The 24,856-nt window shown below is 37.1% G+C and overlaps 1 protein-coding gene across 2 annotated transcripts in view; it reads left to right on the forward strand.

The window, feature by feature from the left end:
* LOC120535658 overlaps window positions 1-24,856 on the forward strand; it is a 72,203-nt gene that overhangs the window by 3,738 nt on the left and 43,609 nt on the right. For both annotated transcript variants that reach the window (XM_039763617.1, XM_039763618.1), the window contains one exon: window positions 14,292-14,597. In XM_039763617.1, coding sequence (XP_039619551.1) covers window positions 14,292-14,597 — 306 coding nt within the window. The remainder of the gene's footprint in view (window positions 1-14,291; window positions 14,598-24,856) is intronic.

Raw genomic sequence — 24,856 nt, forward strand, 5'->3', positions numbered from 1 at the left:
CATCGCAAGGCAAACACACACACACTATAGTAGGGCCAATATAGGGATCCCAGTTCACCTAACTTGTACGTCTTTGGACAGTTGGGTAACCATAGAACCTGGAGGAAATCCACACAGACAGAGGGAGAACACCCAAATTCCATATAGTGATGACCAAGGACGTAAACCCTGGTCTCCTTACTGCGAGGTACTGTGCTGTCCCATATTGGGAATGTAGGAAGAAAAACCAAAGTACCCAAAGAAAACCATCATATACATGGGGGCAACATTTTAACTCTGTACAGACAATGTCTCTGGATTCAGACACAGTCTCTTGAACCTATGAAAGTTGTCATTAAATAAGTGTTCTAAAAGCGCAGCATTATCATTAACAATTTTCAAGCATTCTGGGCAGGTAAATAAGAAGCAACATTACTTAGCTGGATTGACCAGAAATTTGTTTCTCCTATACTGGACATTTACTTTTGTTTATGGAAGATACTGACCTGTACAAGACATTATACTACTGCTATTCCTCACTTTCAGGTATATAGTTGTGTTTCTACATGTATTTCAGTAACCTACTGCCTAAACTACAGCCTTGTTGTAGAAATTATATACAAGGTACAAGGGACGTTTAAAAAGTTTCCTCACTTTTATATTGTCATTGGAAACGGTGAAGTCAGGAAGAGTAGTAATTGGGCATTAAAAAGTTGGTACAATGCTGTAAAAATGACAAACATATATGATTATGTAGAAAAGTGATCTAATTTGTTTTTGAAATTCTTAATAAATAGAGTTAGAAAAAAGTGTAGAAACATTTTGAACGTCCCTTGTATCTCTGAGAAATCATATTACACTTGCAAAAAGTCATCTTGCCTGAAGAAGGGGCCTGACTTGCCTCAAAATCTTGCATATTTTACTTTTTTTAGCTAGCCAATAAAAGGTACTGTATAATTTTTCTTGACTTCTCACAACATCATAATGGCTAACAGAGTACAACACCCTAGTCTATGAGTAAAATAATAATCCCAAAGAGCCAGTTCATTTAGAGTATTACATGACTTAAATTAAAAAGATATTTACATAATTTGTGATGCAGAGAAGATGGGTGTGAATGTTATCAGCTGATTTTGATTTAAAAAAAAAAGAAAAAATTGGTTTCCAGCATTTCAGCAGGGAATACAGATCACATACTAACATTCAACTCTGTACAAATAAAGTTTATTGGAGCAAATAGTATAAACTAATTGACAACTGCAGATATACTCCTGTAATATCCATATGATAAGAAATTGGAGAAAAGATGCTTGTAGCATAGCTTGTGATTATTGAGATTTTAGCCACAGTTATATAAAATTACATATGTGGCACATGAAAAAGGGACAGATTTACAAACAAAGCATTCTAGTCTCTTCAATATAATGGTTCTTTAATGGCATTTTACTGGGTTTTGTGGTTCCATGTAGAACAATTGTTTTGCAAACCACATTCTGGGTATGGTTCTTTGCATACAAGGTTGGTTCTGCGTACTTTAAAAAACTTCCTAATATGTAGAAGCTACCTGATATATTTGTTGTATGGTAGGTTTCCTTCACGACTCTAACAGGTTAAGAAAACCTGGACTGGGACTGTATTATTTTATACAGCAAAGATTTCCTTTAAAATCATGGCTCATTCACAAATTGCATACCACCTATTTTTGGTTATTTACTGTACTGTTACAGATCTAAATAAATTAAAAGTTCTTTCTGAAGCCTACATATAGATGGGTCTTTTTAGAACAAAAATTGGTTCCCCTGTGCATCGCTCTGGCACCTTTATTTTTAAGAGTGTGTTTAAAAACATTTAAAAGAACATTGTTTTTAGTGGCTATGGAAATAAATTTTTAACTTCAAGTTTGTTTTGGTTGAATCAAGTAACTTTGTTTTTCTGTTTCTCCTAGATGAAGTTCTGATGGCAAATAAGTACACCAGAACATGCTATTCTTAGCAAAAGATAGAAGTTTCCTAGGTGCTCTTAGGCCATAATCTTTGTGTGTGATGTGTCTGTATATGGATCATCTCTCTGAGGACCAATACTAGTATTGCCACTTGATGCGGGGGGATTGTCACCTTAACTAGACCATCCTAATCAAAAGAAGCAGGTTCCATTTTATGTTTTTCTTTTTGTGTTTGATACCTCTCATAGTCATACAGAGTAAGTTCAGCATCTTTGTGCAGAAACCTAATTGTACTTGAAATTGTATTGCTTTGATTACTAAACAGAGCTTATGGCCATAGGTGAGGGTTGAGATATACACTGATTTGTGAATTAAAAGCTTTGTCTGAGTGTTGAGCTTTCTCTTCTCCTGTGGCCATGTGCAGTATCTGTAAACCTACTATCATTTCCCTCATAATTTTTCTTTTTTTGTGATTAAGGTTTTTCTTTCTTAAATAATGACACAATGACAGTAGATAAACAATGAACAACCACAAAAGAGAAAAGAACCCAACCCTCTATATCCTACCTAATCCCACATTGTCCCAGCCTGAGCTAAAGGGTAAATAATTTGGGAAAAGAAGAGGGGAGTTAAAGAATCACCAATAAGGCAAAACAGCAAAGTTGAAAAAAATCATTTAAAAAAAGGAACAACGGCAACAAGGAATACTTAGCAAAAAGGCAAAGTCAAGGTGTTTCAGCAAACCAGAATTTACACAATTGAGCAACAATAGTCCAGATTTCAATTACATTGCTGGAAGCATCATTAATCTGTGCTGTGCACAATTCAATATACTCATCCTTTTCCTTTTGGACAAAGCCCCACGCTAACTGGACACTTGTGAGCTCTGCTAACCCTTTACCTGTAGGAACCGGTACTCTCCTTTCTAGAAGAGTACCTATGACTTTAGAAAAACCCAAATTGGGTAATGTTCAAGCCTTTGACAGTATAAAATACAGAAGAAACAATATAGATTCTTGGTAGAACTCAGTGCCCACAAAAAAGAGACCCAATTCCACAATAAATACACAGCTCTTGCTTAACAGTGGCCTAGGAAGCTTATTCTTTTGTAGCACTTTCCATAGGGCATATACAGTAGTCATACATTTTTTGCAAGTCTATAAATTACATGAAGATAGTATTGTCAAATTACCAAGACTCTCATGATACCCAATAAAAAGTTGAACAAGTCAGAAAGAACTAACCTTGCTTCTTCTGATTCTGAAGTTTGCAGCTCCAGCAACAGATGGTGCATCAGAATCATTGGCACTGATTTTAGAAATCTCACACAAAATACTAGAGAAATAGCAACTGGACAGACACAGAGATACACACACATACACACACATGCACACGCATGCACGCACACCCATGCACACACACACACACACACACTTGTCCTTTTAGTAAGATGCATAAATATATAGAATAAAATATTTTTATTAGCAAATTATATTAAGGGAGGTTTGTTGACTTTGTAAGAGACTAGAATGTCATCCATGGATGATTTATAGACTTTGGCATTCCATTATCCTTTAACTGGAAAAAACATTGTAATGGGGCTACATTATCCATCCCGCTATATCCTAACTACAGGGTCACGGGGGTCTGCTGGAGCCAATCCCATCCAATACAGGGTGCTAGGCTGGAAACAAACCCTGGGCAGGACGCACACACACCAATCACACACTAGGGATAATTTAAAATCACCAATGCACCTAACCTGCATGTCTGTGGGAGGAAACCCACACAGACACAGGAAGAACATGTAAACTCCACGCAGGGAGGAGCCGGGAAGTGAACCTGTGTCTCCTAACTGCAAGGCAGCAAGCACTACCCACTGCGCCGCCCCAGGGCTGCATTCATTTTTTCTTTTTTTTTATTTGTATCTGTCTGTTCAACTGTTTCTGTCAGCGTGCCTGTTTACATAATTGTGGATTGTTCATTGTGTAGAAACAGTCTCCCATTGAAATAGAATGGGGAAGATGCATAATTGACAGCTGCTGACCCTTTTAGGTGGGTCTTCCTGTTTCTGGTGAAATGAGATCCAGGATACTTCTACTGTATACTTTATATAGAGGCTCTCAGACCTCAGAACTCCATCTTAATTTCATTTAAGCAATTCTGCCATCTTGACTACACTTGCTAGGCCAGTTTTTCACTTGATCTAGTCTGAGCTTGTTCCAGTCTTCGGGAACGGGAATGTGGCAGCCTGTGAAGGTATTTTGAGCCAGTTGTCGCAACACAGTTTTGGACAAAAGAATAAACGGATGCTAGAATTAGGAATTTTTAAAAAGACATTACCTGAAGGTCTACAAAGAGCTCTAAATTTACTATAAAATTTATTACAATATTCCATGTTTATAAAATTCTCTGTGTGAAGACATATACCTAAAAGTTCTGAAAATTTACAATTATTCAGTCTTCATCTAAATACCATGTTCATGTTAAAAAGCTATTTTTTAATAATAGCCGACATCCATTTTATTTTGTAAATAATTACCTAGACCAAAGGAGTGTGTAGGAAGTGTGATCCAAACAGCTTAGAAACAACTAGCAGCTATGACTTCATTAACTAATGAAGAGATCTTTTTTTTTTAATCTGCCATCATTTATTAATAACACACAAATAACAATAAATTGTTGTATAGTATAGTATACACATATACTATATTTACTATACATATAGAGTATTATATATAGTATAGTATACACATGTGCTATATACATAGTATATGTGGAAGGAAATCCACTTTTTTATGCCTTGTAGTCTGTCTTTTCTTCCTTTACCCACACAGTCTCTGTTTGTAAAAGAAGGACTTTGTACTAGGATGCTTCTTCTGGCTTGAAGTGTCACTCTATCATCTGGATTTATTGTCAGTTCCGAATTTAACCCTAGCAAAAGTTATTTTTACATACTTTATATGTACATTTTTTTTTATCACTATAGAGGGTTCTATGATGTTAAAAAGTCTTAATTTGAGATACCTTTATGTTTGAAGTTTCATGCTTAATTCCAAACTCAGAATAAGGATGAATGGTGAAAAAGCTTACAGTCTGGTCAATGTAACACACTTGACAATGGTTCTTCAGAGGCAGTGGTTAGAGTTTAATAAAACTTAATGACACCTTTATCCTTCTATGAAGTCCACACAGCCTGTATCATATTGAGGCGAAAGTCCATGGTGTGAGAAAAGGCAATGTCACAGCACAATTGTGTGTCTTTCAAGTTTTATTTATGATTATCTGTTCTGAATGACTTTGACCGGAAGAGTGATAAAATGTATGGTACATGTATAGAATAAAAAAAACATATCTGACACTTATGATCTCCTCATCATTGCAGAAATACATGTTTGTTTTTTTTTTACTGTTTATCATCTAGCACTTCTGAGCCTATTAAGCTCTTCTTTACTAAGAGATGAACATTGCAAAATTTTACTGTGAAATTAAGTGTAACATTTACAAAAATAGGGAGTACTCACAATTAATCACAGTTGCAATGTACAACTTGATCAATCGGAAAATGAGATTCCCTCTTCTTTCCAGTCTAACACAAAATGCCCCCACCCCTCACCCCTGACATCTTAAAATACTTTCGTGATTCCAATTTAAGTACAGATCTCATCACAAATTGGTCATATGCTCACTTCTAATTTGCTCTACAGAAAAATTGAAAATGACCTTTTATCCATCATAAAATGAGCAGTAAGAAAACAAGGAATGGATTTTTGATATGGTCAACTGTTGAAGAGTTACTGGCTGGCAAATGTAAAAATCTTGTTCTTTTAAACACAATTCTTCTTCTTCTTCTTTTGGCTGCTCCAATTAGGAGTTCCAACAGCGGCTCATCTTCTTCCACATCTTTCTGTCCTCTGCATCTTGTTCTATTACACCCATCACCTGCATGTACTCTCTCACAACATCAATAAACCTTTGCTTAGGCCTTCCTCTTTTCCTCTTCCCTGGCAGCTCTATCCTTCTCCCAATATACTCTGCATTTCTTCTCTGCACCTGCCCAAACCATGCAATCTCACCTCTCTGACTTTGTCTCCTAACCATCCAACCTGAGCTGACCCTCTAATGTACTCATTTCTAATACTATCCATCCTCGTCACACCCAGTGCAAATCTTAGCATCTTTAACTCTGCTACCTCCAACTCTGTCTCCTGCTTTCTGGTCAGTGCCACCGTCTCCAACCCATATAACATAGCTGGTTTCGTTATAGTGCTGTAGACCTTCCCTTTTACTCTTGCTGATACCCGTCTGTCACAAATTACTCCTGACACTCTTCTCCACCCAGTCCACCCTGCCTGCACTCTCTTTTTCACCTCTCTTCCACAATCCTCCTTTCTCTGTACTTTTGATCCCAAGTATTTAAACTCATCCACCTTCGCCAACTCTAATTCCTGTATCCTCACCATTCTCAATAATTATTGTGGTCAGCATAAACACCTGAAATTGGTGTTGTTTTGTTACACAAAGGTATTACATTTTTTTTAACTAAAACAATTTTGATATTTTGTTTTGTCCTGGAGAAATTGAGATTAAAAGGCTCAGAGATCCAGCAAAAATTGCAACTTTTAGCACAGTTGCCTTAGTATTATTTTTTTTATACATAGAAAGTCTAAAATGTTATTAGCCTATATTCTAAGTTAGACTATACCAGAAATAACTACAAAGTTTTGTAGAAATAAATGTGCGGCTTTCACATGATGCTCAAACAGACAGAGAAAAATTCTATTTTGAGGTAAGATGAGAACTTGGATGTCCAAAAATATCTGATTCTTTGCCTCCACTCACAATTCTTACAGAGGTAAGCTTTCAAGATGTGGGGCTACTCTAGGAGACACTGCATCTTTTTTGTAGGGATCTTTTATACTAAACATCAGCTGCTTATGAAAAAAAGGTTTTGCAGCTGCTGTACCTCATCTGTGGAATTCTTTGCTTAATTACATTAAGGAGTCAGCTTCAATTTAACTGTTTAAAACTATATAAAAAAATATATATAAAAAAAAACTAAAGATGCCATCCATCACTTGTAGGAACCACTTCAGTAAGGAGTTTTGTGTGTCAAGACCAATGCCTGAAAGCTGTGCTGCATACTCTGTTAGATATGGTGTGATCTTGTGTGTGTTATACAGAGTTAATCTATATGAAAAAGAGAAAGTTGCGATGTGGTCAATGAAGCTGGTCTTTGATCATCACCTCAGTGTTATGCATGGACTTGGTAGGTGTTAATGTTAATGAGCTGAGCCTTACAGAGCTAGAGTCTTGAATAGACTGTTTGAGAGACAAAGAAGCTCAGCCTTTGACAGAGTGTGCTAGAGGTGGCGTTCTGTCATTCAGGTTAGGTTGAAATTTTAGTCATACAGTGCATCCAAAAAGTATTCACAGCGCATCACTTTTTCCACATTTTGTTATGTTACAGCCTTATTCCAAAATGGATTAAATTAATTTTTTTCCTCAGAATTCTACACACAACACCCCATAGTGACAACGTGAAAAAAGTTTACTTGAGATTTTTGCAAATTTATTAAAAATAAAAAAAATGAAAAAGCACATGTACGTAAGTTTTCACAGCCTTTGCCATGAAGCTCAAAATTGAGCTCAGGTGCATCCTGTTTCCCCTGATCATCCTTGAGATGTTTCTGCAGCTTAATTGGAGTCCACCTGTGGTAAATTCAGTTGATTGGACATGATTTGGAAAGACACACACCTGTCTATATAAGGTCTCACAGTTGACAGTTCATGTCAGAGCAAAAACCAAGCATGAAGGAGTTGTCTGTAGACCTCTGAGACAGGATTGTCTCGAGGCACAAATCTGGGGAAGGTTACAGAAAAATTTCTGCTGCTTTGAAGGCCCCAATGAGCACAGTGGCCTCCATCATCCGTAACGTGAAGACTTACTAGAGCTGGCCGGTCATCTAAACTGAGCGATCGGAGGAGAAGAGCCTTAATCAGGGAGCTGACCAAAAACCCGATGGTCACTCTGTCAGAGCTCCAGTGGTCCTCTGTGGAGAGAGGAGAACCTTCCAGAAGGATAACCATCTCTTCAGCAATCCACCAATCAGGCCTGTATGGTAGATTGGCCAGACGGAAGCCACTCTTTAGTAAAAGGCACATGGCAGCCCGCCTGGAGTTTGGAAGAAAGGCACTTGAAGGACTCTCAGACCATGAGAAACAAAATTCTCTAGTCTGATGAGACAAAGATTGAACTCTTTGGTGTGAATGCCAGGCGTCATGTTTGGAGGAAACCAGGCACCGCTCATCACCAGGCCAATACCATCCCTACAGTGAAGCATGGTGGTGGCACATCATGCTGTGGGGATGTTTTTCAGTGGCAGGAACTGGGAGACTAGTCAGGATAAAGGGAAATATGACTGCAGCAATGTACAGAGACGTCCCGGATGAAAACCTGCTCCAGAGCTCTCTTGACCTCAGACTGGGGCAACGGTTCATCTTTCAGCAGGACAATGACCCTAAACACACAGCCAAGATATCAAAGGAGTGGCTTCAGGACAACTCTGTGAATGTCCTTGAGTGGCCCAGCCAGAGCCCAGACTTGAATCCGATTGAACATCTCTGGAGAGATCTTAAAATGGCTGTGCACCGACACTTCCCATCCAACCTGATGGCGCTTGAGAGGTCCTGCCAAGAGGAATGGGTGAAACTGGCCAAGGATAGGTGTGCCAAGCTTGTGGCATCATATTCAAAAAGATTTGAGTCTGTAATTGCTGCCAAAGGTGCATCGACAAAGTATTGAACAGAGGCTGTGAATACATATGTACATGTGATTTCTCAGTTTTTTTATTTTTAATAAATTTGCAAAAACCTCAACTAAACATTTTTCATGTTGTCATTATGGGTTGTTGTGTGTAGAATTCTGAGGAAAAAATTTAATTTAATCCATTTTGGAATAAGGCTGTAACATAACAAAATGTGGAAAAAGTGATGCGCTGTGAATACTTTTTTGGATGCACTGTAAAAGCAGAAATTCTAGCTGAGACCTTGTGGTCCTTTTGAAAGAGCCAAAGGTACAGCTGAATATCCTCAGCATAGAGGTGATTTGAGAATCCAAGGAACTGGATTATAGGGCCTAGAGAGGTGTTGTATAAGGAGAAGAGGAGAGGACTTAGCACCAATTGTTGGGGCATTTGTGCTTGTCTGATGCAAATTGACATCTCTTCCCTTCTAGGAAGCACAGTTGGATCTGCCTGAGAGTGAGGATTTAAACCATCTGAGAGCAATCTTAGTGATGCCTGGGTCAGAGATGATGGCAATGAGGATCTGATAGTAATCTGTGTCAAAGGCATAAGAAAGATCAAGAAGGATGAGAATAGGTGAAATGCTAGTAGCTCTAGCCAGCTGTAATTTGTCAGACACAATCAGCAGAGCCACCTCAGTGAAGTAGCTACTCCTCAAACCAGGCACGTAAAGATGAAACAATTTGTTCTCTAGGAGTAAAGAGGAAGTTTGGTTTAAGACAGAATTTTCAAGAAATCTGGATACAAATAACAGAAAAAACACTGTTCTGTAATTAACTACTTGAGATGGTTTGATATGAGCTTTTAGAGATCTAGAGTTCTTATAACCTTTTTGAATGCAATAGGAAAAGTGCCAGTATTAATTAAGGTATTAAAGATATGTGTGACTGTAGAAATGAGTGAGGGAGAGATAGCCTGGATGTGTGAATGGATGTTCAAAGTGATGTAGTCAAATCAACAGGTAGTGAGTCCACTATAAAGGAAGTTGGAGATATCAGTGGTAGAGAGCGGAGAGAAAGTAAATAATGTTGTGCTGTGCATGGGATGGAGCACACTAATTGGCAGGGGTGCTGAGAATTAGTCATTGATGGCAGCATCCTTTTCATAAAATAAAATAACATAAAATCATCAGTAGTCAAGAAGATTGGAAGTGTTTAAGGTGGGGGTTGATAGGAAAAGTAGAAGCCAGAAGAAATTTACTTTAGTGCTGGTAGTGGCAGAACAGAATGATGATAAGAGATATTGATGACAGATATTGATCAGCCTGGGCCTTTGACTTCCTCCTGGATTTTAAGCTACATAGAACATCAAAGAGCAATTTGTCTTTTGCATGCAGGCTTGTACCAGAGAGAATAGACAGTTCAAACTATTGAAAATAGATTTCAGAACACAATGTCACTTTCAACATTAATGTCAAGTGAAGAGAAATGGTAAGGATGGGGGAGGACAGAAGAGACCTGGGCAGAGAAATGGGTGGAAGAGAGGGAGTAGAGATGATGCTGTTGCATTTATCGGGGTGCAGTTCCTTAAGAGACAAATTCCTGAAATGCATTTTGTAAGTTTTCCTGTCAGAAATGGTGCACACCAGTTAATTCTCTAGTACACCATACCAGATATAATTCCTTTTCGTTCATACTATCAAAAAAGTGTAAATATCTGAAAATAACCATGACAAGTAAATATAAAGATCTTTTACCATACAATTTTGGAGGTACTATTGAAAAAAAATCAAGTAAAATGTTAACAGATGGTCTACTCTTCATCTTACCTTAGCAGGAAGAATTAATACTGTCAAAATGAACATTCTTCCTAAGTTGCTATATCTAGTTCAGAAGATCCTTATATACATCAACAAATCTTTCTTTAAGAAGTTAGACTCAATCATAACATCATTATTCTGAAATTTGAAATAGCCACACACCCAAAAGATGACTATACAAATATCTAAAGCAGAACGTGACATGGCATTATCTAACTTTAATTTTTACTACTATGCAGCAAATATATGCACAACAAGATCTTAGGAATTGTCAGAAATTTTTGAAAAAACATTATCTTGTTTTGCACTGGAAAAAGCTTGTTTTAAATAATCTACTTTGTGACAGATAGGGGGCGCTATCACTCCCTTGAACCCTCAGGCTTGACTCCAGACACCAGGTAAAAGTCCAAATGTTGCCTTTATTAATACACAACAGTGCACAAAGCACCCTCCTCTCCACAATATTCATTGACTAACCAATGCACAACCAATAAACTCTCCACCACTCCCAGACACGTTGCCACCCTTCCACCCACCTCAGCTCAACGTCTGGGATTTCCCATCGTCCTTTTATAGTCTTTGACCCAGAAGTGTTTCCAATCCCCCAGTCCATGTGATCTCCTATCACTTCCGGGTCAGATAAAAAGTCCTTTTCTTCCCCCCGGGAGCACGTCATTCCTCTTGTCCATGTGACTCGGACATACTTCCAGGGCGTAGGGCAAATATTCTTTTCTCCTCCCTGCAGCTCCATCTAGTGGCCCCTGTGGTATCCAGCAGGGCAGAGGATGAAAACTCCACTGCCCATAATTCCCTGCTGGTATCCAGGGCACCTCCATGCTGCAGGGAGGGCTCCACCTGGCAGTCAGGGGGTATTGGCCAGGATGACTGGCCGGCCATAGACCACACTACTTTGTATGTCCTGCTTATTCATCCAGTCAGCATTAACTGTTGTTAATTTACTGGGAACACATTCATCCATATATTACTTGAAATCTGGATCCAATGTATAATGCATTTCAAGACAGAGAAGCTCTTATCTGTTGCATAAGTATTTGCAACTTATGAACAAATAGCTGGCGCCCTGCCCGGGGTTTGTTTCCAGCCTTGCGCCCTGTGTTGGCTGGGATTGGCTCCAGCAGACCCCCGTGACCCTGTAGTTAGGATATAGCGGGTTGGATAATGGGCGGATGGATGAACAAATAGCTGGTTACTCACCTTTGCCTGGAAAATTTCCCATCAGTTAATTACTATTTAACTAACTGAACTCACCGGCCACTTTATTAGATACACCATGTTAGTAACAAATTGAACCCCCTTTTGCCATAAGAATATTAATAATTCTTAGCGGCATATATTCAACTGGGTGCCAGAATCATTTCTCATGGATTTTGGTCCATACTAACATAATAGCATCACACAGTTACTGCAGATTTGTTGGTTGCACATCCATGATGCAAATTTCCCATTTTACCACATCCCAAAGGTGCTCTTTTGGATTGAGATTTGGTGACTTTGGGGGCAATTTGACCACTGTGAACTCATTGTCATGTTCAAAAAAACCGGTTTGAGATGATTTGAGCTTTGGGACATGGTGTGTTTTCCTGCTGGAAGTAGCCATACGAAGATGGGTACACTGTGGTCATAAAGGAATTGACATGGTCAGCATCAACACACAGGTAAGCTGTGGCATTTAAACTATGCTCAGTTGGTACTAAGGGGCCCAAAGTGTGTCAAGAAAATATCCCCCACACCATTAAACCACCACCACCAGCCTGAACCATTGATAAAAGGCAGGTTGGATCCAAGCTTTCATGTTAAAAAAAAAGAAGTGGCCCATGAGTGTAAGTGATTCTCTGTATTCAGTATTTATAGTTTTTTTCTTTGTTTTGTTTTAAAAACAATAGATAATTTTATTAACAGGCAGTGTGTTATAATGATTAAAGCTTTGGAGTTATGGGTTCAAATCCTGTGGGTTCACCTGCCTGTGCTTGAACTGCAAAAACAAAAGAAATGTAACCAAAAAAAAAAAAAACCTTGAAAAAGCCTGTTGGAACTCATTCAACGACACAAAGGGAAGGTTTAAGTTGAGAAACTACTTTATGGAGTTCATGTAAACCTATTTCAGTGATGGAATTTGATTCAGTACAAAGAGTACACTGAGGTTTGGCAGGATTAATTTTGCAGGATTATATTATATTACATCTGAAATTGAAGAGTCATATATGCTTCAAAAGCCTTGCATGTTTCAATAGAGGTTTTCAGGAGGCATTCCATTGTTTCAGCAATTAAAGACGATCAGTAGTTGAAAATAAAACTCTTGGATTTCCAGCATAATATATTCAGTTACCTGTGTCTTCAATGTTTCATAGTGAAATATTAATTTAGTTTTTTCCATTTATACTCACCTTTGCAACATTTTCACTTAAGTTCGGACACTTTATGAGTCCTCCGAGGTAATGTTGTGCTGGAGGATTTCTTAACAATTTTTCTTGGGATCTCTGTGTTACCTTCACCTCTCAACTTAGCATTCCAATTTTTACCCTTACAGGTAACATTGCCGGCTGTGTTTGGACTGACTAATGATTCATAATATTAGCAAACCTAGAGGCTACTGTGATATGAAAATAATGTTTTTAACGATATACTACTCTTTAGTTCTAATTTCCAGTAATTACACATGAAGTAAAATGCAGAAATGCTCAGATATACCAATATCCATGACCTGCCTTTTGTTAACTGTTAGTGCTTTTGAAATTACTAAATCTAGGTGAATAAAAAAGCTTAAAGGGCCGAAAGTCCTGTTCTTGTCACAAAGGACTCTAATGTTGTAAAAATCTGGACATGATGCTCTGTACAATACCATATTTTATTTTATGCCAGTAGCTATACCACATGCACTTCAGAACAGGTCATCCACCTAAAGCTAAGGATGTTTGGGCCTGGCCAGCACTTGGATAGAAGACCAACCATGAAAAGCTTGGGTTGCTGCTGAAAGAGGTGTTGGTGAAGCCACAAGGGGGTACTTACCCTAGGTCTGAATATGGATCACTATGCCCAAGTGCAATGACAGGGACATCACATTGTAAAATGGTGCTGTTCCTTGGATGAGATGGAAAATCAAGGTCTTGACTCTCTGTGGTCATTAAAGATCCCTGGATATCCTTTGTAAAGAGTAGGGTGTATCCCAATGTCCTGGCTAAATTGTCCACCATGGCCTAGCTGTTCTGGCCCCCTGTCATCTCCTGTATCTAATTGGCTAACTGTCTCTCAGAACTTGACCACCTAACAACTAATGTGTGGTGAGCATACTGGCACAAAATGTCTAATGTTGCATTATCCACGTGGATGCTGCAAATTAATGTTGGCTGAAGTTGCACCCCATGCACTGTGTAAAGCACTTTAAGTACTCTATAAATGCAAAGAATTATTATTATTATCTTTTATAATGGCAGTACAATGATTTTACATAGTAATGGCAAATGTTGTAATTAACAGTAATATGTAGGTGCAATACACCCAGTGGTAAAATGAGGATAATCCAAAAAAAGGCTTTTTTTTTTTACAATAAGTTAGTTATCGTAGCCAAATACAAAGAATCTGAAGCCATTCTGAGTTATGCTTTACATGTGAAAAAAGTAATAATACATTTTTAAAAATTGTTAGTAGTTAACTGGTATTGCTTCTTTATACATTAAATCATGTGGCATTAAATGTTTCATAAACTGATTTTTTAACTCATTTAATAAGCATCATTCAATATACTTTAATCTTCTATTTCAATATACACTTTAATGTTTTCTTACAGATTCCGAGTATTCCATAAATCTGAGTCTGGACACTCCGATTGCACCATTATTGGCAAAAGTGGAATTTAAATGCATGCTACGTAATTATAAACAGCAGCTGAAAAAACAGAACCTGAACGTCTATCTTTTCCAGAATACAACTGCAGTTGATTCACGGCCATTTTCTTCAAGTCTCCCAGCAGTCTCATTTGCTTTGTTAAACTTGAGCCTTAGCCACACTGGAAGCTACATTTGTGGACTTGGAGCAAACCAAAGTTTTCTTTCCAGCCTGAAACGCAGTGCTGCAGTTCAACTTCTTGTGACTGGTAAGTACTTAACCTTAGTAAAATGATCTTAAAACTAATGGAGAAAAAAAATGCTGAAGCTTTATACTTTTCTGGATGTATACATTACATGTAACAGTTCCTGAATATATACTGAAGTTTATTTTATCCAGTTCTTTTTAAGTACATTTTGGGAGCCCGAAGACACACATCTTTGGGAAATTTCTATGACTTGCTTAATAATGTTTATATAATTTTTAAAAAGTGATCAAAATAGTGGGAATATTAACAGTGTGCTTAATTTATTAGAATTTCCAAAATATGCACAAACAAAGAGGAGCACTTTTTTTTCTATGCTGACCTTGATGGGCTAAGTGAATTAAGAACATTTCCTTTTTGTATTATTTTTTAAATTCTTAAATTTATGTTTGAAAATTAATAGTGTGCTTGTAAATGAGGGGTGCAGAGACCACTGTAAATATGTTAATTTGCAGGGTTTAGCTAACAGAAAGCCAAGTGCAGGTGTCACGGTCAGTTGACTGGAGATATGAGAGTATTGAATTCCCAAGTTTAATATTTATTTAACATAACAAACAACTGAAACAATAAACAAATAAACATGCTGTAGATAAACCAATATGTCGATAAGAAAAGTCTGTTGTGAACAGGTAACCACTTCCGGTTGAGGGCGTGACCTCATTAAACTGTCTTACAGTGTTTATTTTATTAGATACTGCATGTGACAAATGATATGTGGCAACTGCTTCCAGTTACACTCTGAATAAATACTGTATACTACAGTCACATTTTTAAAGTATTCCGACTTATTATAGGGTCTCAAATTTGCATTTTGTGACACAAGTCACAAAAGAAAATGTACACAAAAATAAAGGCTTATACTTTGTACAAAAGTGACTTTACGGAGATGAGGAATTATTAAGAAAATGAAAAACAGGAAAGTAATAACTCAGGAACTAAGGCTCTGAATGACTGGTTTCAAATGACAGACTGGGAAATGATGTGTAATTCTCATAAGGATGATACTGACCCACTCAATCACTGCATCACAGACTTTTGTAACAACACTTCGGTACCCAAAGACAGTTTGTTACTTTCCAAATGACAAACCCTGGATAACTAAGGAGCTTTCAAACCCAGTGACAAAGAGGCTCTAAAGAATGCACAGCGACTACTAAAGAAAACTTGAGTGAATGAAAGGAAGCTTACAAAGCTAAAATAGAAAACAAACTCACTCAGAATAACATGAAAGATGTCTGGAATAGACCGGGCATAATTACTGGACTCAAGCAATCCAGGCCAGAGGTGCTAGAAGGAGATGTAGACAAAGCGAATGCCCTGAACAAATTTTAAATTAATTTCCCTCCCACTGACACCTTCTTCCAATAACCAATTTCCCCACATCATCCCTATTACATCAACAACTCCTACCACATCAACTAGAGTGACCAATGACAAGTCCAGCTGTGATCATTAGAATGAGCTGTCCATAACTGGAGACCAAATAAGGTGACTACTGAGAAAGCTACACACAGGAAAAGCTGTTTGGACCAGATGGAGTCAGTTCTTGGGTTCTTAAGGTCTATGCTGACCAACTTTGAGTGTCCTCTGCCAACTGTTAAGTCTGTCCCTAAGGCTTCAGAAAGTGTCAGTGCTTTAGAAAACACCTTGTGTTGTTCCTGTTCCAAAGAAGGTAGGAGAGTCTTCACCTAATGACTGCAGACCAGTGGTACTTGCATCTCAAATGAAGACATTGGAGAGATTTGTCTTGAATTATCTGAGTCTTCTTGTGGTGGACCACCAGAACCCCCTGCAGTTTGCCTATCAGGCAAAGACTGGACTGGAGGAGACAATTATATATCTACTTTACAAGGCTTATTCGCACTTGATACAAAGCTGGTAGCACTGTGTGGATAATGTTTTTTTTATTTCTCCTGTGCTTTCAGTACTACCCATCCATTCCTGTTGAGGGGTAAACTCAGAGATATGCAGGTGGATGAGCCCATGGTGTTCTGGGTAATGCACTATCTGCTAGGCAGACTGCAGTCTGTTAGACTCAAGGACAGGGTTTCTGATATGGATGTGAGCAACACTGGAGCACCACAAGGGTCAGTCCTATCTCATTTTCTCTTCACTCTGTACACCTCTGACAATAAATACATCAGGTCATGTCACTTTCAGAAATTCTCAGATATTTTACACTAATGGGGTACTGTATATTGATAAGGGTAATGAGACAGAGTATAGGGGCCAGGTGGAACATTTTGCTTGTTGATGCAAAGAGAATTGTCTGCACCTTAATATAAGCAGGACCAAGGAACTGGTTATAGACTTTTGCTGCACCAAAGAGCCTCTATGTTCAGTCACTGTTCAGGGAGTGGATGAGGAGGTGGTGCACAACTACAAGTACATAGGGGTTCACATCAATGACAGGTTTGACGGATCTGTAATTGCCAGAGTAATTTTCTATGCTGTGGTGTGCTGGACAGGTCAAAACACTTCAAGAGGTGCCCACTGAATCAAGAAGCTAATTAAAAGGGTAGACTCAGTTAATAGACACGCTCTGGATCCCTTGGAGATAGTAGCAAAGGTGAGAAAACAAAAGTGAGTGCCATTATGAACAATGCTGCACATCCTAACTTAGAAACACTAACACTAAGGACTTTTAGCCAACAAATTATTCAGCAGATGTTTGTCAAGAGAAACTACTGGGGCACCCTTATACCAACAGCAGTACACCAGCATAATGCCTCAATGGGACAATGTTAACCAAATCAGACTTTGTGTTTTCCTTCTTCTTAAAATGTTCTTCCTTTTCAGTTCTTCTGGTGTGTGTTTAGACTACACTGTGATGGGTGGTATCACTTCAGAAAGTCTGATCCAGGCCCAAAATAAGCACATTCCAAAAACCAATATAACAAAAATACAAAAGAAAATTCCAGATTGGATAAATAAATCTGCATTGGGCTGGCGCCCTGCCCAGGGTTTGTTTCCTGCCTTGCACCCTGTGTTGGCTGAGATTGGCTTCAACAGACCCTCGTGACCCTGTAGTTAGGATATTGTGGGTTGGATAATAGTTGGATGGATGGATGGATGGATAAATAAAAATAAAATTGAAAACATCACTGTGAAAAAAGCCAAATAATTCTAATTTAAAGGGATGCTGGACAATTGTAATTAATTAATTAAGTACACAAATTAATAATTAATAATAAAAATACTTAAATGCTACTTGGTTATTAAAGAAAACTTTGAATATGACACAGCTAAAACATATAATTCTGTTCAAAAAAGTAAATCAATAGTCTTTGGCTTTGCAACATATGGCACTAATAAATTATAAATCATTCAATTCAAGCAGTAATAGCCATTGGCATCACTGCCCATATGCAGACCATATTTTTAAATGAAGTTATTGATATTTTGATCAACAAAAGAAACTATTTCTATCAAACACATTACAATTTTCTGCATCCAAAATTCCAAACTTTAGAACGCTAGTATCTGTATGTACAGTATGTTTGCAGTAAAAAAAAAAAATCTGCAAGGGTGCCAAGGCCAAACACTACCAAGCCCCCACTGTACATTCCACATAATATAAAATTGCCTAAGTAGTTGTTTTTTTTTTATCCTTCACCCTAGAATTCAATACAGTGGGTCTTGTTGACATTTTGAGTATCCACTTTCATTCCAACATCATAGGTGTTTGCGCAGTACTATGATTGGGTAGTTCTGCAAAATGCCATTATAGAAAAAATGAAAAAGAAAGCAGCAAAAAATATATGATTATAAAATACTAGGAGGCCCCGCCTCCTGCTCGCTTCGCTCACCCAGCCCCGGGTTTGGTTAACCGGATATACAATTTAAAGAGATTGTTATGTTAATTTCATTTATTTTCATTCATTTTGTATTTTTTAATATTTGCCAGGAATAAAGCTGTAGTGAAAGAGTTATTCGCCCACCCCACTCCCGGGCATGCTACGCATCAGCAACTTCGTGTCTCTGCCTCTGAAGAGGGCTGAACGCACGCTAAGGAGTTGTGGTTGCTCCTCTGAAACCCCCTCCTAAACTGTGATACAATGGAAAACGAATAAATTTTTTACCTCCTCTGTGCTTGATCAGCTTGCTTGCTGCTGCTGCTTGTGCCATGCTGCGTGATCTGCATGTCGCATTGAACATTTAAAAGCCTGTAAAGCAGTTGTCTTTTGTCTCACTTTCTTGTCTTACGGGACGTTAAAGTGTCTCTGAGAAAATCACATCTAGACCCAGGATTTTTTTTATTATAATAGAGAGATATGATTTGAAATGATTGCAAATTCGTTACAGCAATCTAAACGAGTACACACCATTCAGCCCAATAAAACTCACCAATTAATTCATCTAAAAAAAAATCAGGTCTAGTTTTGAAAGCCCCTAACGTCCTACTGTCTACCACAATACTTGGTAACTTATTCCATGTGTGTATGGTTCTCTGTTTAAAGAAACACTTCCGAATGTTTGGTGCGAAATTTACCCTTAACAAGTTTCCATCTGTGTCCCCATGTTCATGATGAACTCATTTCAAAATAACAGTGTGGATCCACTCTACTAATTCCCTTCATAATTTTAAACACTTCAGTCATGTCTCCTCTTAATCTTCTTTTTTTGCTTAAACTGAAATTGATACCATGTAGCCCTGGAATCAGCCTAGTCACTCTTCTCTAGACGTTTATAGGCTGCTTGTCCATTTTTTAAACTTGCAGACCAACACGGTACACAGTAGTCCAGGTGAGGCCTCACCAGTGTGTTATAAAGCTTGAGCATAACCTCCTTGAACTTGTATTCTACATATCATGATATATAACATAACATTCTGTTAGCCTTCTTAATGGCTTCTGAACACTGTCTGGAAGTTGATAGTGTAGAGCTCATCCTGACTCCTAAATCCCTCTGATAAGATATACTTTAAATTTTCAGACCTCCCATTGTGTATTCAAACCTAAATGTTTACTTCTTACAGTACCATACATTTACTGACATTACATTTTATCTGCCACAAATCTATTCAAGCCTGTTTGCTATCCATATCCCTCTGTAATGATTCAACAGATTCTAGATTATTTGCTAATCCACCAACCATCTTGTTACTATCCTAATCATTTATTTAAATTAAAAATAGCATCAACCCAAGCACTGACTCCTGTGGAACGCCACTCTTAACAATCAGCCAGTTCTGCTTCCTGTGTCTGAACAAATTTTGCACCCATCTGCTAACAGAATGTTAGTGAACTCCCACCTCTCTTAGTTTGATGCCCAACCTCTCATGTGGCATCTTAGCAATGTTTTTTTTGAAAGGCAAGATAAATAATATCAGATGTTCCAATTAGATTATACCTTTTGTTGCTTCCTCATGGAATTCCAGTATGTTGGTCAATGTTTATTATATTTCTATGCATATATAATATATTAGAAGTACAACTAAAATGAAAAAGTTAAATTTAAAAAAGTGTTGTTTTAGGTTTTTTTTTTTTAAATTTTCCACCTCACCCCTTCTTTTATATTTAGCTCCTGGAATAATAAGCAAACCAGTTTTAGAAGATCTAAGGTTGTGACTGAGAATGAAAGAGGATAGGCAATCAAAATATAACAAGGAGCAAGATTATTTAGAGCCTTATATAACATTATAAAATCAGTTCTAAAGGACACAGGTAATCAATATAATGAATGATATTAAAACTGGTGAGATGTACTCAGATTTTCTTTTCTTGGTTAAAATTATTGCTGCTGCAATCTGAACTAACTGCAACCAAAAATGTCTTTCCTAGTTCAAATAGGAGCTCATTACTGTAATCTACTTGACTAAAAACAAAAGAGTGAATTAATTTCTCAGCATCTTATATTATTATTGTCATTTCTGTGACAGGTCTGACTTTTGCAAAGTTCCTAAAAAGTGTAATATGGTTAATATGTAATTTAAATTTTAGGTCAGAGTCCATGATAATCCCTACATTCTTTGCTTTCACCTTGACTTATAATGCTAAGAGCTCAGGTTATTTCTAAAATGCTCACATATTTGCCAACAACAAAGATTTTTGTTTTTTTCCTTTGTTAGCTTGAGGAAATAACTACACATCCATTCACAAATACAAGTAAGACAGTGGATCAAAAGGCCCAGAGCTTTAGGGTTATCCAGTGTTTTATATATCCATTAAGTAAATCTGTTTTATTTGCATAACTGTGGTAGGTCATCTTGTGTTTCAAGATAATCTGTTCCAACAAGAAACATGTAAATTAAAAATAACATTGGGCACAGAGTAAATCCTTGAGGTATCCCATATATAAACCAGTATATGACAATACCAGAGAAACCCACCCATTGGCTAAAACATCTTATGAGAATACTCTGGTCTATGGTGTCAAAGGTCAGATCTGAAAGAACAAGCGCAGATAAGTTGCCTGTGCCAGCATTGACTTTACCGTGATTTGGTCTAAAACCTGACTGAAATTTATCAAAATTATTTTTTCGTATGGGTCAGATTATCGAGTTAAGAAGTATTTGCTTTATTGGTCTCTGGCAGTGATCTTTGTGTAAATCAGAGAGAATGGCTGCAAAAACTAAGTTGTAAGACTCTGGAGCAGGTAGAACATAGGGTGTGTATAGTGAAAATATAAGAATGTACTACTTTCAATAAAATTCCAAGAAAAAACATAGAAAGCATTGGCTTGTCTTGAAAATAGGCAGACAAAATAGTCTTTTTTTTTTTCCTCATGTTCTTTTAAAGAATTTTAAAGAATGATTTTCTCCTACTCCTAGACAGACTGAGAATGTTGCTCGTGAAAATGGTCTTTTAGCGAGGACTTTGGAGATGGTACACACAACCTTCAACTCAGACTCTTCAATTTATAAAAATAGAGACTCGTACTCTCCCATTTGTAATTAGACTAATATATTTGCTGTGTTGATTGAATACAAATAAGAAATAAGGCATTTCATCACTGGTAACGTGAATCTTTAGCACCCTAACATGTTAAAGTGGGGTTTAAAGGCTGCCATGATGCTGTTTTGGCTTTTTAAAATAAATAGTATAAATGCTGAATACCATTAAACATAAGACAAAACTTACAAAATTAAAAAATGTTTTTATCAAAAGCTAGAAGAAAAAATAGTTTAATCAAATTAGTATGCATGAAATTGGAATCTTTAACACATTATATTACAATTTACATTTTATTGGAGTTGGTACATTTTTACTGATTCCAACTCCATTAACCCAATAATTGTTTCTAACTCCAACTGCATAGCCCTGCCTGTAGCTACCAAAGAATGTTTAAAAGATAATTTACAAACTGAACTTGATTCAAGTCATGATAATGGGGAAGAGTCTCCTTACGGAGAACCAGTAGAACTGTTTGACAATCACTGAGCATACATCTGAATCTAATGTTTCTGTACCTTCAACTTCTTCCAACAATAATGAAACTTTACCAAATAAATGGGTACAAAAGAACACAGAGCCTGAATATATTCATTTAGAAAAGGCAGGCAAAAGTGCAGATTTTGCTTTTAAGCAAGCATGACTGGATGGTTATAAGGAATAAAAAGCACACAATTTGAAAATGTCACATTTTATGATAAAATAAAAATGCACCAAATTTAAATGCTACTCACATAGGAATGCCTTTAGAGATTTTAATGGATCAGGGTATGTATTTTATTTCAAGAATTATGAAAAAGTTGTTGTGGGGAGCTGCAGATGTATTGGTTTCCTGGCCATCTTCCTTCCCTGAACTGATGCTGTAAATAGTGTTCCAGGTCCAGATCACAGCTCTGAAACTCTCCCTGCTGCTCTGTAACATCATTGCAGTCTGCTTCGTCTTTTGCCTGTGCAGTCTTACCACACCCTACTTCACATTGCTCAACTGGGTTTAATGGCAACTTGATCTGCCACACTTATCCCCAGCTCCATGAGCCAGCAAAACTCAGCCTGTGACCACATGCTCATGCTAACAGGACTTAGCAGATAATACAGTAGAATTGGTTGGGGTGCTACAGAGGTAGCAACCGCACGGCTGTCTTTCTTCCTGTACTGATGTTGCAACCAAAAAATGACCACAAACCAGCAATAAGTAAAAAAATATATATAACATTGCATTCACAGAGTTTCAGTCTTTTTAGCACTAAGTACCAATGCTATGCAGCATTTTTCATGAAGCAGCTTCATTAAGATCGCATGTCTTTTTTGTTTCAGATCTTTCTGTGCAGATAATTCACATTTTTTTTTTCTGTCAAGAAAACAGAAATAGTAATAAACCTTTTTTATTATTATTTAACAAGGTTTTATATGTTATCTGATTCTTAGAGGGCCCTTTGTGGTTTGTTTTGAGTAACGCTGCTCCATGTGGCTAATTCTTATACTTTACATGTCATTCCTTATGCTGACTTGGTGTGTGGCTGCCAAAACTTGAAGATCTGTATATGTTACTGTATACTGGCAGTTAAAGTGCCCAGTGGTGCAACTGATTAGCATGTGGTACTTATATGACAGTGTCTGTGTGTAATGCCAAGGTTGTGAGTTCAAACCTCACCTGGAGCAGCTCGTGTAGAAGCAAGCACATCTTCTGCTGTCTTTATAAATTCCTTTGGACTGAGGATATCAGTTGATGATGATGAAGCACACCCTCTGAAGATTTTTTGTTTTTCTGGGGCTTCATCTCTAAACTTTTATTTCTCTGTTATTATAAGCGTTACACTTATGTTGTACTTACTTTCTTATACTAGTGACCCACCCCAGTCTAATTAATGATATGATATCAGATTTGTAGAACTGTCTTGCAAAACTGATAACATATATTGCAGTCACAATTGCACAAAGGAAGAGGAAGAGGCAGAGGTTGGGTGCATGTACAAAAGATATATTAAAATTAAATTTATGCCATCTTATGGAAATTGTTAAACAAGACATAATCAGATGGTCAAATATTCAATTCATGGGATAATTAACATTGCGAAAATGAAAATAATTTCAAAATTACTATGTCTGCTTCAGAGTATTTATATATGGTTTTTAAATCCTTCTTTCAAAAATTTGAATCATTTGTAATGTTTTTTTAACATGGAACTCAAAAATGAACCAGATAAAAAAAAATCAGTTATTCAGAGGTGGGTATGCCAAAGCCTGAAGTTCCACTCTACTACTGAACTGCAGATTTACATATTATGAAACTATGGGAGGAATCAGAAAGAAATTAAAGTGTACTGGCTTGAATTTCCATCAAAGAAAAACCCAAACATAAATCTTATGTGTTGTTTACTATGTGCACCAGTCACTTATAATTACCATCCAATAAGCAGAAATCTAGTGGTTCAAAATTCATTTATAATATGGTAACAAAACAGCAATATCTCTGCCTTAAAATATTTACTTTCAGTTGCATACATACAGGCCATTGTCCCTAAAGTATGTGCAATTATTTACCCCTTGAAGGTGCTTGGTATTGGGTCATTTAAAGAACTTTTATGCTGATAATGCAATATGTTTGCATCCTTTTGTCAAACATTTCTTTTACAATATGCAACTTAGAAATTGTGACAAATAAACCCTGTCAATTCACTTTGTAAATCTTACATTTGCATCTGCTGATGTCAAGCCATATTTTCGAAACAAGACATTTTGAAGCATGCTGTTTCAATTGGGATTTCAGATAATGAGTGAATGTCAGCTACTGATAAAATGTGTTTCAAATCAATTTGTGCACAAATTCTGAAGTGTAATTCGAGAGTGAACATCATATACATTCTCTCAGCTGATTTAATCCAATATTTATACTGATCAAGAGACTAATATTTTAACATTGTTGTCTGGCACGTATTTGGAGAATCTTTCAGGCTCTGAGCTTATTGGAACATAATATTTGTTTATTAACAATATTAGACAGCCTTGGAATCACAATAAACCTTAATTCCCTAAAAATACTTCTTAATAACAGCCAATGGGGCATCATTGACTAATGAACATTATAGTGTGCTAATACACTACATTACTAGGAAGTTATCCTAGTACTCAATTAGATATTTCTAATCCACCTAGCATAATATAGAAATTGCCTATACTATATTACTTTAATTCCAAAAAATCAATTTCATTTTACAATAAAGTCTCTGAGAATTTACTTAGAATTTAGCATACTTCTATTAAAGTTGTCCTCAAGTAATTAAACATGCTGAACCTCTGATAACTCTTAGAATGCCTGCAATTTCTGTTATCTATGCTTCTTCTTAGTAATACTGAAGGCAGAAATATTTC

This window comes from Polypterus senegalus, chromosome 9, assembly GCF_016835505.1.
Source record: "Polypterus senegalus isolate Bchr_013 chromosome 9, ASM1683550v1, whole genome shotgun sequence".
NCBI lineage: Eukaryota > Metazoa > Chordata > Cladistia > Polypteriformes > Polypteridae > Polypterus > Polypterus senegalus.